This window comes from Zeugodacus cucurbitae, chromosome 5 (assembly GCF_028554725.1).
Source record: "Zeugodacus cucurbitae isolate PBARC_wt_2022May chromosome 5, idZeuCucr1.2, whole genome shotgun sequence".
Taxonomy (NCBI): domain Eukaryota; kingdom Metazoa; phylum Arthropoda; class Insecta; order Diptera; family Tephritidae; genus Zeugodacus; species Zeugodacus cucurbitae.
In genome coordinates this window covers 41241775-41255749 of record NC_071670.1, presented here as the reverse complement: position 1 = coordinate 41255749, position 13975 = coordinate 41241775, and the positions used below count along the sequence as shown (strand labels likewise).

At 42.9% G+C, this 13975-nt stretch overlaps 1 protein-coding gene across 1 annotated transcript in view; it reads right to left on the bottom strand.

Moving 5' to 3' along the window:
• Positions 1-13975, bottom strand: part of LOC105214659 (neurogenic locus Notch protein) — a 132756-nt gene that overhangs the window by 4027 nt on the left and 114754 nt on the right. Inside the window, exons 6-7 of the mRNA XM_011188209.3 lie at positions 6244-6406; positions 5-5945 (exon numbers count right to left, since the gene is read on the bottom strand). Of these exons, the coding sequence (XP_011186511.2) occupies positions 5-5945; positions 6244-6406 (6104 nt within the window). The remainder of the gene's footprint in view (positions 1-4; positions 5946-6243; positions 6407-13975) is intronic.

Sequence of the window (13975 nt, the reverse complement as noted above, 5' to 3'; positions counted from 1 at the left end):
TCACTTTTATGCAGTCTTCATAACTGGGTGGTTGTTTCACGCCGTTGCTGTTGCTCAGCAGATCGTTGTGGTGATGTGTTGGCGCCGCCATCGCGTTCGAGTACAGTGACGACGTGTCGTACGGGCTCGGTTGGCTTGTTAGGCCCGACAGTGGTGGTGAGTCCACCGCACTGAGACCGGCATCCAGCAGTTGCTGTTGATCCACTCCCTCCAGCCCCTGGCCGTGCGCTGTCAGTCCACCACCCAAGCCATTCAGCAGTTGTGCTGCCGTAAGGCCGTTTTGTCCGCCCTTTTTTGACACCGAGCCCCCTGTCCCCTTTTTTGAGCCCGGTTTGCGTCGCAGACTGCCGCCGCCGTCGAGTAAATTGTCCGGGCTGCCCTCCAATAGCTTTGCCTTTTTCGCCGCTTTCGATTTTGTTGTTTGTGCTGGCTGTTTTGACGATGAAATGACAGTAGGCTGTGAGATGATTTGCGCTTGACTGCCGGGTGGCGGTGAACCGATCATTGTCTGTGGTGTCATGGCCATCATTTGTGGTGAACGCGGTACATGTTCGTCCAGTAGTATAACGATGTCGTGGTGTAAACGCTCGGAAGCAACGTCGCGTGGCAAACGATCCATGTGATCGGTAATTTCGCGATTGGCAAAGTTATCCAAAAGCGCTTTGCAGGCCTCATAGGAGCCCTCACGTGCCGCCAGAAAGAGTGGTGTTTCATCTTTGTCATCCTGTGCGTCGCGATTTGCATGATGCATGAGCAGTATATTCACAGCTTCGGTATTATTGACAGCGGCTGCCCAGTGAAGCGCAGTCTTTCCAGAATTATCAGCTGCATTTATATCCGCATCGGCAGTGATTAAGTCCTCAACCATACCTTCGATGGCTAAGCGCGCAGCGAGTATCAGCGGTGTGGTGCCATCATGCATGCGTGCGTTCAAGTTGGTAGCGCGATTGCGCAGCAGTATCTGGAAAACGCCCATTGCATCGGCGGCTACAGCTGCATGTAGTGGTGTACGTCCGGTATTATCTTGACAATTGGCATCAGCGCCAGCATCCAATAAACGTTTGGCAGCGTCAGCGCGCGCATAACGCGCAGCCAAATGTAGTGAAGTTTCGCCAGTCTTATCCATAGTCGCGTTGAGCTCAGCGCCCTGTGCCAGTAAATCGGAAATCACTTGCGCCGTTTGATCGTCAGAGGTCTCTATATCCTCACCGGTATCCAAACCGCCACCGCGCACTGCCGCCACCATGAGTGGTGTCATGCCGCACGGTCCGCGTACATCCACATCGTGTTTGCCATCTTGGTGTGCCGGTGGTGTCATAATGGATGAACGTACATCCGCTACCTCAAGGTGCGCCTGCGACCAGACGCGTGGATCAGCTTCCTCGTAATCGGTTACCATTGTGTGATCACTGGCATAACCGCCGTGCTCGTTGCGCATACGTTTCTGTGGTGGTAATTCGGATTCGTCGTCCGACCACTGTGGCGCATGACCCATATGACCAGAATTCATGTTGACATCGTTGCTCATGCAGGCAATCGAGGGATTCTTATTCAAATTACGCATCTCCTGTCCGGTATCACGTCGTCGGCGTTGATGGTTCACCGCTGTGGCGGTGGTAGTACGGAAATTCTCCGGGAACCAGGTAATGCCATGAGCGCGCTTACGTTGCGTAGTCACTAGTACGCCAAGGAATGCGAACACCACTATGCTGATGCCGATGAGCACATATTTCACGTTGCTCGGACGTTCCTCCACATCTTCTCCGGGATTCTGTACACCACGCACGCTATAGATCTGGAACTTTGGCGAAAGCGTGTACTTGGCAGCAGAAGCCGCTAAGAACTCGGCTGCTTCGGCGGCGCGATTGAAACAATCACTACACTTGCGATTATCGATTTCCAGATAGATTTGTATGCCAGTCTGATCATTACGCTCCGTCGAGATTATACGGTGTTTGCGCCCGAATTCCGAGTTCTCTAAGTCGGTCAAATGTGAGGCGCCCTTCCAGGTAAAGATCATGTCATTGCCCATCGAGTCCTTTTTGATGCGTACCGTAGTGCGCAATACATGACCCATCTCACGTAAGAACTCGATTTGTTTATCTTGGAACGTTTTTACATCCATCAACATTACCACTGAAATGGCACCATCAGCTAGATTCGGTTGCTCGAGTGTGTTTTCACAATCCAGCCCATCCCAGTTGCACTCAGCATTGTTGCAACCATAATCACAGTGTCCGTCAGCATAGTGTTTCTGGCAGTAAGCTTCATAAGTCGGGTTGCATGGTTGTAGTTTCTTGGCACAATCGCGACCATCGAAAAGACATGCCGCATTATTACACTCCTCATTGCATTGTCCATCCATGAAGACGCGCCAGCATTCGATCTTCGCGCTGCAATTCACCCATGGATTGATGCCTAGCGAACAGTCGTTGCCATCAAAGTTGCAAGCGTAGGTGTTGCAGTCTTGGTCACATTTGTGATTTCCCTTCTTCTGTTCACAACCACGTTGGACGCACATTTCACGTTGATACTCCAAGTCTTTCGCGTATTTATTAAGTGGACCACGACTGGTATCCGAAGCCCAGCCAGGGTAGTTAGTATCGTATATTTCACAACGTTTACCTGCCCATTTGGTGGGACAGAAGCAAACAAAATCGCCGAGTAAATTCTCGCATGCCGCACCTTGACGGCACGGATTCGAAGCGCACTCATCCAATGTGTCGATCTCGCACTGCATACCTTCGGTACCGGGTGGACATTCGCAATGATAGCCGCGTGTCATGTCCACCACACAGTTGCCCGCTTGACAGGGATTTGAATCGCAATCATTACCAGAGAATTCACAATTTTTGCCATAGAAGCCAACCGAACAGACACAGTGATGTCCAGATTGTTTCGTCGAACAAATGCCGCCATTTTGGCATGGCGAATTGGCACAAAAGTCGACTTTAGTTTCGCAATGACGTCCCATATAACCAGGTTTGCAGTTGCAATGATAATTGTTCACCAGCTGTACACAGTCCAAAGTACCCGCATTAGAGCAGGGATTCGAGAGACACTCATTGATGTCGCCCTCGCAACGCGAACCCACAAAACCGGCAGGACAGGCGCACTCAAAGCCACCAACACGATCAATGCAGGTACCGTTGTTGTGGCAAGCACCAGGCACGCAATCCTCCTGATTAATCTCGCAGATGATACCTAATGTACCGGGTGGACAGGAGCAGCTGAAGGATTGCACCAAATCGTGGCAAGTACCGCCATTCTGACATGGATTCGGCGAGCAGTCATCGATGTTCAGTTCACAGTTCTGTCCTTGGAAACCCTTCGGACACATGCATTTGTACTCGCCCACACGATCCAAACAAGTACCGCCATTTTGACAAGGTTGTGACTCACACTCGTTGATATCCGTTTGACAGTAACTGCCCGTGTAGCCTTGCTTGCAAAGACATAAATGCATGTTGCCCATCTCCTTACACGTGCCGTTGTTGCATAGCTGTTTCAGACCCACTTGTTTGCGCATAGCTGCCACTTCGCAGGAAACCATCTCCACGTCACAAAGTTTGCCCGTCCAACCAGCGTCACACTTGCAATTATATTGGTTCTTTATCTGTGAGCAAGTGGCTCCGTTCTCACAGGGCGATTGGGAGCACCAATCCACATATTCCGTACACTGTTTGCCCGTGTAACCATGCGGACAGTGGCATGTGTACTCATCACCACTCTCGTGACATGTGGCGCCATTCTGACAGGGCTGCGAGTCGCACTTATTGATCTTATACTGACAATTAGACCCGGTAAAAACGGGTAGGCACGAGCAGTTGTAGCTATTGATACCGTCAATACACGTGCCGCCATTCATGCAGGAACTCTCTGTGCAGTCCTCATCGTTCGTTTGACAGTTGATGCCCGAGAAGCCGAGCGGACATGTGCAAGTATATGAGTTTACATACTGTCGACACGTAGCGCCATTCTGACAGGGCAAACTCAAGCATTCATTTATGTCCGTTTCACAATGTTTGCCATCGAAACCATCAACGCACAGGCATGTGTAGTCTCCAATGCCGTCCAAGCAAGTGCCGCCATTCTGACATGGGAAAGAAGCACAATCATCGGTATTGATGGCGCAGTCACGACCCTCATAACCTTTAGCGCAGAGGCACTTATATGTACCGGGCACATTTAAGCAGGTCGCACCATTCCGGCAGGGCGACGAGAGCGCACATTCATCGATATCCTCATCACAATAACGTCCCGTGTAGCCAAGTTTACAGGTGCAGGAGAAATCCAAGAAATTGGGCGACGGGGTGCATTTGGCGTCGTTACGGCAGCGATGTGTGGAGCAAGGATCCATTTTGGACTCGCAGTCTCTACCGGTGAACGGTACTTTACAAACGCACTTATAGCCATTCACCAGATCAATACACGAACCGCCATTTACACACGGATTTATCATGCAGTCGTCAATGTTTGTCTCACAACGATATCCCGTATAGCCGGGCATACACTGACACTGGAAGGAGTTGAGTTGGTCAATGCAGATGCCGCCATGCTGACACGGATTGGAACTGCACTCATCGATATCTATTTCACAGCGTTTTCCGCCATAACCGGGTGGACAATGGCAGATGAACTCGTTAATACCGTCCTCACAGCGACCACCATTGATGCATGGGTTCGATGCACACTCATCCACATCACTCAGACAGCGCGCATCATAGAAGCCACGTGGACATTCGCATTTGTAACCGTTAACCATATCCATACAGACGCCATTATTGGCGCATGGATTGGAGGCGCATTCATTGATGTTAATCTCACAGTGCAGTCCCGTAAAGCCCGGCACGCATTCGCAGGTGTATTTATTTATGCCGTCAATACAGGTGGCGCCATTGTTGCAAGGATTGCTGTGACACTCATTCACATTGATTTCACAGTTCTTGCCCGAAGTGCCCGGCAGACACTTGCAAAGGTATGAACCGACACGATCGATACAGTGTCCACCAAACTGACACGGATTGGACTCACATTCGTTGATTTGCGTTTGGCAAAGGTAACCGGTGAAGCCCGGATCGCAGACGCATTTGAATGAGTTATCACCATCGATGCACTTGCCACGATGACATGGATTCGAATCGCAATCATTGATGTTAATCTCACAAGAAGTGCCCGTATAACCAGGCGGACACTCACACGTATAACCGGCTATGGAATCATGACATATACCATTATTGCGACAAGGTTGCGACTGGCAATCATCTATATTGATCTGACAACGTGTGCCCGCAAACCCGAGCGCACAGGAACATTTAAACCCGTTTATCATATCGTGGCAGGTGGCACCGTTCAAGCAGGGATTCGATTGGCATTCATCAATATCAATTTCGCACTGTGTACCAGCAAAACCGGGCATGCAGACACAACGGAAAGTGCCGGGATCATCCAAACAACTGCCCTCATTCTGACAAGGATGTGATTCGCACTCGTTTATATTCGTCTCACAACGTGGACCCGTGAAACCTTGCGAGCAATTACACCTAAACGAGCCGGGTGTATTCACACAGATACCGTTATGTTCACAAGGTGAACCCTGATCGCATTCATCAATATCCTCCGAACAATCCACACCTTTATAACCAGTGGCGCAGGAGCAAGTGTAGGAACCATTTATGGGGCTTGTGTCACATATTGCATCCTTATGACAAGGATTCGATGTACAGGCATCATCCAGATGACACAGAAGACCAGTCTTACCGGGTGTGCAACGACAGTAGAACGAACCCACGCCATCTATACAAGTGGCGCCGTAAAAGCAGGCTGCAGCTACGCAGTCGTCAACATTATCGCTGCAGTCTCTACCCTCCCAGCCGTTCACGCAGATGCAGGAATAATTGCCATGGGTATTAGTGCAAGTCGCGCCGTTTTGACAAACCGAGGGCCTAGAGAGTTACGTCATTTTAAGGGGAGGAGAAATGGTATACAGTTATTGAGTATTGAAAAAAAAAAATCAAAATGAGATTGAGATTTTAATGAAGGGAAGAAGTATGGAAAAAATTAAAAAAAAAAAAATAGAGAGCGTGAGTTTAAGGGGATGAAGAATGAAAAATCGTTTACAGTTATTGAGTATTCAAAAAAAAAAAAAAAAAATAAAATAAAAAATTAAATTGTTGGTGTCGTGGGTATATAGAAAGATTGGGTTTATAAATAAATTTTATAAAAAGATCTCTTTGTACTCACCTCATCGCACACTCATCAACATCTTCTTCACAGAGTTCGCCGGTAAAGTTTGGCGGACAGGTACAACGATATGTATTAATGCCATCAATACAAGTACCGCCGTTCTGACATAGATTTCCGGGACAGTCATCGATGTTTTCTTCGCAATGTTTGCCGCGAAAGCCTGTAAATGTAAGGAGAGGAGAGATATGGTTAGTTTAAGAATTTAGATAGAGTTATTTATAGAAGATATTTGAAATGGAATGTCATAACCTCTGAAATCAAGTTCTGTATTCAGACACATAAGATCAGATATAAGCTCTCTGAAGTACCGGTAAGAAAACAAATCTTGTATTGAAAAACATATAATGAGCTCTAAGCTCTCTGAAGTGTCGGTAATAAGAATATGAGTGGTAATGAGAGATCAAACGAAAAATCAAGACTCCGCAGTTCTTTATGAATCTGAATCGGTGATTATACTTTTATATGTGCTGTAGGAATAGTTAGGAAAAGACTCCTTTAAACAAATCAAGGAAAGGAATAAAAACTGACTACTAAAATAAGGAGTCATTGTCTCATTCGGGAGCATGCATTAAAAACGGGTCTCCCCTACAAAAGCCATCACTACAAGTAGCTTATTAGATATGTATAACGGTAAAACCTTAGAGGCATTCCAACCAGAAATGCATGCAAATTACATGCTCCAAGTTCTCACGCCTTCACAATGGCCAAACGCCACAAAATTTCACAAAAATTTATTGACCTCAATCCATTTGGACTAAACGCACACAAGTCGCCAAGTTCTTGCCGTCGCCAAGTGGGCACTAAAACGCCAAAGAAAAGAAAAGAGTGTGTACACAAAAAAAGCACTGCATCACTACCAAAGGCATAATTTGTTTAACACATAAAAAGGTAAATCATTTCAGTTAGTCAAAGTCAATCATTATCGAAGCATTGCACACAAAGCGTCATTAAGCATTATTAGCCAGCGGGCAGTGAAGCAAGAAAAAATTTACAAAAAAATCCAAAAAAAAAGTAAACTCGAACAAAGCAACGGTAATAATAAAAGAATTGGTGCACAGAAATATGCAACCCAGAAAGAGAAAAAAATAAAAACAACAAAAAAGTGCAACAAAAATTGCACGCAAAAAATCCTGTTTTTGCTGCCCACAAGCATTAGCCGTGCAACAATGCGCGCCACCTCGCACACCTCCGCTGTTGCATGCAGCTTGTTAGCCAAATTTGAGGCATTACTCATGCTTATGCAAATTAATGCCAAAGTCCACTCCACTGTTGTTGGCTGTCGCGTCGCATTGTTGAAATCGAGCGAATCGAACACGCTTACAACAAGACGCTAAAGTGCAATAGATAGACTCCGAGCTGTGAGCGCCGCAACACACCCCGCGCAACGTCTGCAATTGGAGCCTATGCGCCAAGCGATTGCCAAAAACGCTTGGGAGAAAATTGTGGAGACATACATACATATGTACATATGTGGATAGATGAAGTAGACAATGGGTGTTGAGCGCTTAAATATGTCGGTGAATGCGGCGAATTGTTTTTTTCTACAACAATAACCAGGCAGATTGGCACATTATTGTGGCGATTGTGTCAGGCGAGTGTCCAGCGCGCTTAAGCTTTACGCTGAATCATAGCCTAAACTGGGCGACCAAAGAAACAGACAGCCCTACAGACATATAGTATATTCTATATATACATACATAAATAGAATTGAGTATATTGCATTCTCGCGCTGGGTTTGGTGCCACAGCCACAGCCGACTCCCAGCTACATATGCAAAAGCGCCAATGGTCGTTGGTGAAAAGCGAAACGAAAACAACAGATAAATAAATTAAAACCACCGCTTGCACCTTATTGCCTCCGTCGCCCTTGAGAATCAGGTCTGGTTGGACTGCATATAAAATGCTGATTGTTGTTGTTGCAGCACACGCATAAATCTCAGAAAGTGCAGCTGTGTTACACATGGCTACGACGCGGAGCTGTGGCTTACAGACACACACATATAGAGGCAGCTAGCTAGTATAAGATCTTACTTGGGAGAATATCGGGAGAATATCAAAGCGCAGCAGAATGAAAACAAATAAAGCGCGAAGTTTCCAATAAAATAGGCGTACAAGTAAGGGAACTGGAGTAATGGGCAGCAAAAGACTGGCTCAAAAACAATAAAAGTAAGTATGGACCTCAAAACTAAGGTTAAAAGAAAATAAGAGACAGATAAATATGTATGTATGAGTAAATATGGCTCGGACAGTTGACCAAATACCAACATGTTCCTCCTCAATACCACATTTCCACGCTCAGAGTAGAATTGTTTATAAGACAGGTAGGCAGTATGACTTTGTTGTAAAGACCGGCTTTTGTAGCGACGTGAAGTTGAACGGAGATACAAGTGAGAGCGACCAAACACAAACAATGCAGTCGCTCAAAAAATGCTACAAAGATCGTATACTCATTCGAGACTCGAACACTACACGAGCGGCGCTCGCAGACAACGCGCTCTAACAACGCACACCAAGCGCAATCGTACTCTCCAAAAACGCTAACACAGCATAAAAGACAAATCTTCGGACATAAAAGACACATGTGTAGAAGAAACAAGAAATGTCTGGCGAAGTAGCGACAAGCAGCCGAAAATGAAAGAAAGACAAACGCATTGTAAACAATAAAACAACAGATCTTCATGCCTCAAACGAAAACGTGTCGAAAGCGTAGAGCTAAAACATAAACAATCCGTAAGAAAACGGTAAGAGAGAAAAGAAAATATGTAGAAACTAAAGTCAATAAAGAAAATAAAGCAAAGCAAAAAATCATAAAAACGAAAAAAAAAAATACAAAGTAGTTGTAACGAGGTACATACAACAGCCGATGGTACGCCCGAAGCCGGGCACGAACGGTAAACGAACGACTTTGAATGTTCTTTCCCACGGTCTCATATCTTGCATGCTTTGTATGCTTGCTTGCTTGCTTGCTAGCTTGGTTGGTCGGTTGGCTGGTTGTTTGGCTGGTTCGTCGTCGCTTCGCCTGCTTGGCTTGTCTCCGTTTCTGTCGCCTTACCTCACATCACTCCACTTTTCACTGTATGTTTCTACCATAAATATGTGTAGTTGGGTGTAGTTTTGAGTGAGCTTGTGTGTGTTGTACTATATTTATGAACGAGACTATGAACATAGTGTTGAGCATAATTTGGGTTTTTCGAGATCTGATTTCGTTGTAGCAAATATCGAGGTGTAAGTAGGTGAACTGTTTTAGGCAGGGTTTGAAATAAAGTTGGTCCATACCTCAAGAACCTCTATGTAGACTAGGTTTACTTGGCTTATAGGTGTTAAAAGCAAAAGGCTTGAACTTGTGGAGTTGAGTTTCGGGATCAAACATACATAACAATATGGATAAACTTGGTTTAGGCCAGATTTTCTATATGACTCAAGTAGACTTGAAGAAATGACGTTATTCGGTAATCTTTAGAAATTAAATGAGTTGAAATATTTAAGTTCCCGATCTCAAAATTGGTGAAACTGAGATATTTATGGCAATCTTAGTTGAAAGCTGAGCTTAATGATACTCCTCTTCTAATTAAAGGCACATCTTATAGTAAGTGAAAGCTTCTTCTGTTTCCCCGAATTCAGATAATGAAGACCACTCCGTATATAACGCTAATATCGGTAAATCTTACTTGCACCAACTTCAACGCCTCGTCTTCATCACTAACAACACCGATATTTAGCAATCTCAATCGGTTGACATGACTCCATAACAAACATATAAATAAGTCTACATATGTAGATAAATAATTCGTCGTTTCATTTGCTTGTTCGGTCGGCTGATTGCCGACTATTTATGCGTACACAAACACGATCATTACCTACGTTGTCCGAATATATTCGTAAGTTGCGCTTTATTTTAGCTTCGTTGCGACTTCGGCTGAAGACAGCGACAAAAGCCAAGCAGTAAATAGGTATGCCCTCGCCACCGACCTGTACAATATATATTATTCCTATCGCGTCACTACAACAACACACATACACGAGCTTGCTGCAACAATCAGCTGGTGTTGTTGGGCAGCAAGCTCACCACTAAACCACTTTTCTTCCACAGTGTCTTAAAGACAACATTTGTATGTATGCTTGCAGCACCAAGGGTCGTCTGGGCTCGCTTTAAGACTTTTCATAAAGCGATGGACTTCAATAAAATTAATGTATGTATGTTTGTATGTCCATCTTTGTATGTACTTTATACACCACTCTTAAGGTTGTCAGAGCTCTTTAAGGCTGTTTAGTATTATTGTTGTTGCTGTTGCCATTGAAGCATAAACGCTTAAGAATCATAAACATATACAGGTCCGTTTAGTATAGCAAGTAATAAGCAACAACAACAGCAACAACAATAGCAATAATCATGCATAACAAAAGGTGTATGACACTGAACTGTGTTGATCGTTTGGTTCGGTGTGTGTCTCTGCTTCGAAAAAAGTTAACTGAACTGGACCAGGCCAAAAAGGGTGTGAACCTTATGCTGTTCATAAAATTGATTTCATATTGCGCATGCTCATATTTATACATACATATGCTATGAGTTCATACAATAGGTATCGAACCCGTTTCTTATTCTTTGCGGATATAAGAAAAATAATTATTGCTCTATTTTTTAGACTACAGAGTATGTACGCCTGAAAACAAGCGAATATTGCTCATATGTTGAGAACTAAATCATTCTTACAATTGAATTATTCAAAGTCTGGTGAAAAGGTCAGCACTTTGCTGAAAAGTTCAGATTTTTAATTAAGACCAAATGAAAAAAAGTGTATTGAATGGCAAAGGCTTTTCTGATCCTATAACAACAACCACAAGTGACTGAAAAGTTCGCAACGTTTCTATGAGAAAAGAATTCATAAGTTTTGTAGTTAGATCTAACCTAATCCACCGTATTTTAGATAACTTCTCTTCAATAACTTTCTCTAGTACCCAAAGCTCAAGATAAAACTCGTGGGATGAGCAATAGTTCTAAAATATAAGTTCTTCCTTGTTAACCTCAACTGTCCTAATCAAACTGATCTATTGTTCCGTTACTTTTTTCCCAGAAAAATACTTGAGACTTATTATCAAATTAAGCTGAGAAAACTGCTTTTATTTAAACACTTATAAAGCCTACAAACCGCATACCAGCAATCAGAATATATTTAAATCCTAATGATATCGATAATTTACCTTAATCTTCACACAAAACAACATTCTTATCAGCTGCAGTTGTATACTTAAGTAAGGCAGCAATCTTTATCTGCGATAAATTAAGTTAAATACGTGAAAAGTCCATTTCAATTTTGATTACGAATTTACGAGCATCATTAAGTGCAACACGATGGATGAGCAAACAGGAGAAGGGCGTTATAGAAATTTCAGCACCACAGTGATTGGGAGTGAAACGCATAAAGAGCATCTTAAACGCGAGAAAACATTAGCAGTCAGATAAAGATATACAGGAAAGCGCTTTGAGCTCAACAAGCAACCCATCGAAGCTCCTCTGGCTTGAAGTTCTCATTCCTTTTTGTGCTTATTCGGCTACAAAATTCTAAGATACTTTTTGTTTGTGTATTTATTGGAGAAAACTTATTTATTATTTTTTGTATTATAGACAAAGTTGCTCGCCGGACTAGTTGGCTAGTAGGCAGGTTGTGCTCGCCTAATTCCGCGCTTGACTCAGCAACCTGCGTTGCCACAATTCGCCTTGATTAGTTGTGACTGGGACAAAACTGTATTCTTGTACTTTTCATTCTATAATTAATATTTCACTGTACTCCATTTTAGAATTATTATTGAAATAAATATTCTGTTATATTCTATGCTCAAAAAACCGGTTCAAGCAACAGCGATAATAGTGGCAATAGTTGTTGACTTGGTCAGAGTTCCACTTATTTATATTGTAATTAGTTTTGGTGTTATAATCTCAGTTTCGTTATTGTTTCTGTAAGTTTTGGTAATATTTTAATTGCTTAATGGTTACTTTCATTGGATTACTTTTTAGCCATTTTTAACTCAAGCCTAATGGCAAGTACCAATATCTTCGTTTAAGTTTCTGATGAGGGTTGATTTAGGTCCAAAATGTTTTAAATTTATTATAGACGCAATAGTTGAAAGCCTTTTAGTGCAGAAAGCCAATTTTCAAAACGATTCGTCTTTCTTAAGATATGCAGAAAAGTTTTATGAAGTATATTCTTAACAAGAAACAAATTCCTCGAAGTTTTTTGGCATTATCATCGTCAGATTTCTACAATATCTTCTAGCAAATATGTTTATAATACACATTATATTATATGTGGAATGAAAGGTAAATAAACTCAAGATTTAAGACAAATCTCATGTTAAAACATAGACTGGGATCAGATAAATCTGGAAACTGGGAAAAGGAGTTGATATAGTGAAAATGAAAGAAATATATACCACATAGTTAGGATAAAATTTAATAAATGAAGTTTCTGAACTGGAAAAGAATTTCATTTCCTCTTAACTTGAATCGTTTATGGATTTTTTGAATAATATATAAGGCTCCAAATGTTCCTTCAAAATTGTACAACACCGCAGCATTCATACAACAGCTCTCAATTAGCATCTGGGGTTGATTTTTTCTCTTCGCCGTTTAATTTTAATATCTCCCTGGAGTGAATACTATTTCGAAGCTATGCTTAGAACAAATTTTAAACGGAAGAAACTGCTTCCAGCTGGCGCATACATAATTTGTACAAAATGGAGTGTGAAGTGAACGAATGATCCGAGAGTGTAAAGTGAAAACAAGTGTCAGGTCGATAGAAAAATGTAGAATAACAAAAACAAAAACAAAAAAACAATATGCGATCATACAACAGTAAAGCGTTTGGAGTACAACTTAGCAACACAAGAAGCCGACTGGGTAAAGAAACTCATTACCTCAACTATAATATGTATGCCTACGAGCCCTTCTACCAAAGTAAGTGTGTGCGAAGTGTTTACGTACATAAGTACGAGTATGTGGCAGTGGCAGCTATTTTCGTACGCACATTCAACATCTGCTCCCGATATGTTGTAAAGTGAATGGCGTTTGAGACACAGGCACCGCCACCGACGCCACCGCTATGGGAATAATATTTGAGCAGAAGGCGCGCTTGCCTAGAAGTGATTTTAAAATAGTCGCTGCGCATAGCACAAGCACATGTTGTGGCAAGACAAATATTTAGCTGCCAAGTGCAAGTGGTGTTTACCAACTAAACAGGCTCGCATTCGCGTAAGCAAATTTGTATGAGCATTTTTTGTTTTTGCAATAACAAATAAAAATTTCCAACGGGCCTATGCGAGTGTATGTGGCGCTGCTAATCTAAATGCAAATGCGCGGCTGTGAGAACGTAAAACCTAGTCACACAGTGACCTTCACCTTTTACTAAATAGTGGAACCACCAACAGCACCAGTTCGCGTATGTGCGAACACATGTGTAGCAACAACAGTGTTGCTGGTGGCAAAGTGTTGGTCATAGCGGCATGTTTAGAAGCAAGTTTGGCATTTAATTAAAATATTGCTGCGTTCACTGTTGTTGTTGTTTTTGTTGTTGCTTTTTATTTGGTGTATTTCGGCTTTACGATCGGAAGTTGACGCTAAAATGCGAGGAACAAGTAATAAATTGAGCTATGAAGAGTGTGAAAGAGTTTATCGAGAATAAAACCGAAAAACGTACTATATTTTTGGGGCAATATGGTAAAATAGGTTAAGTTGA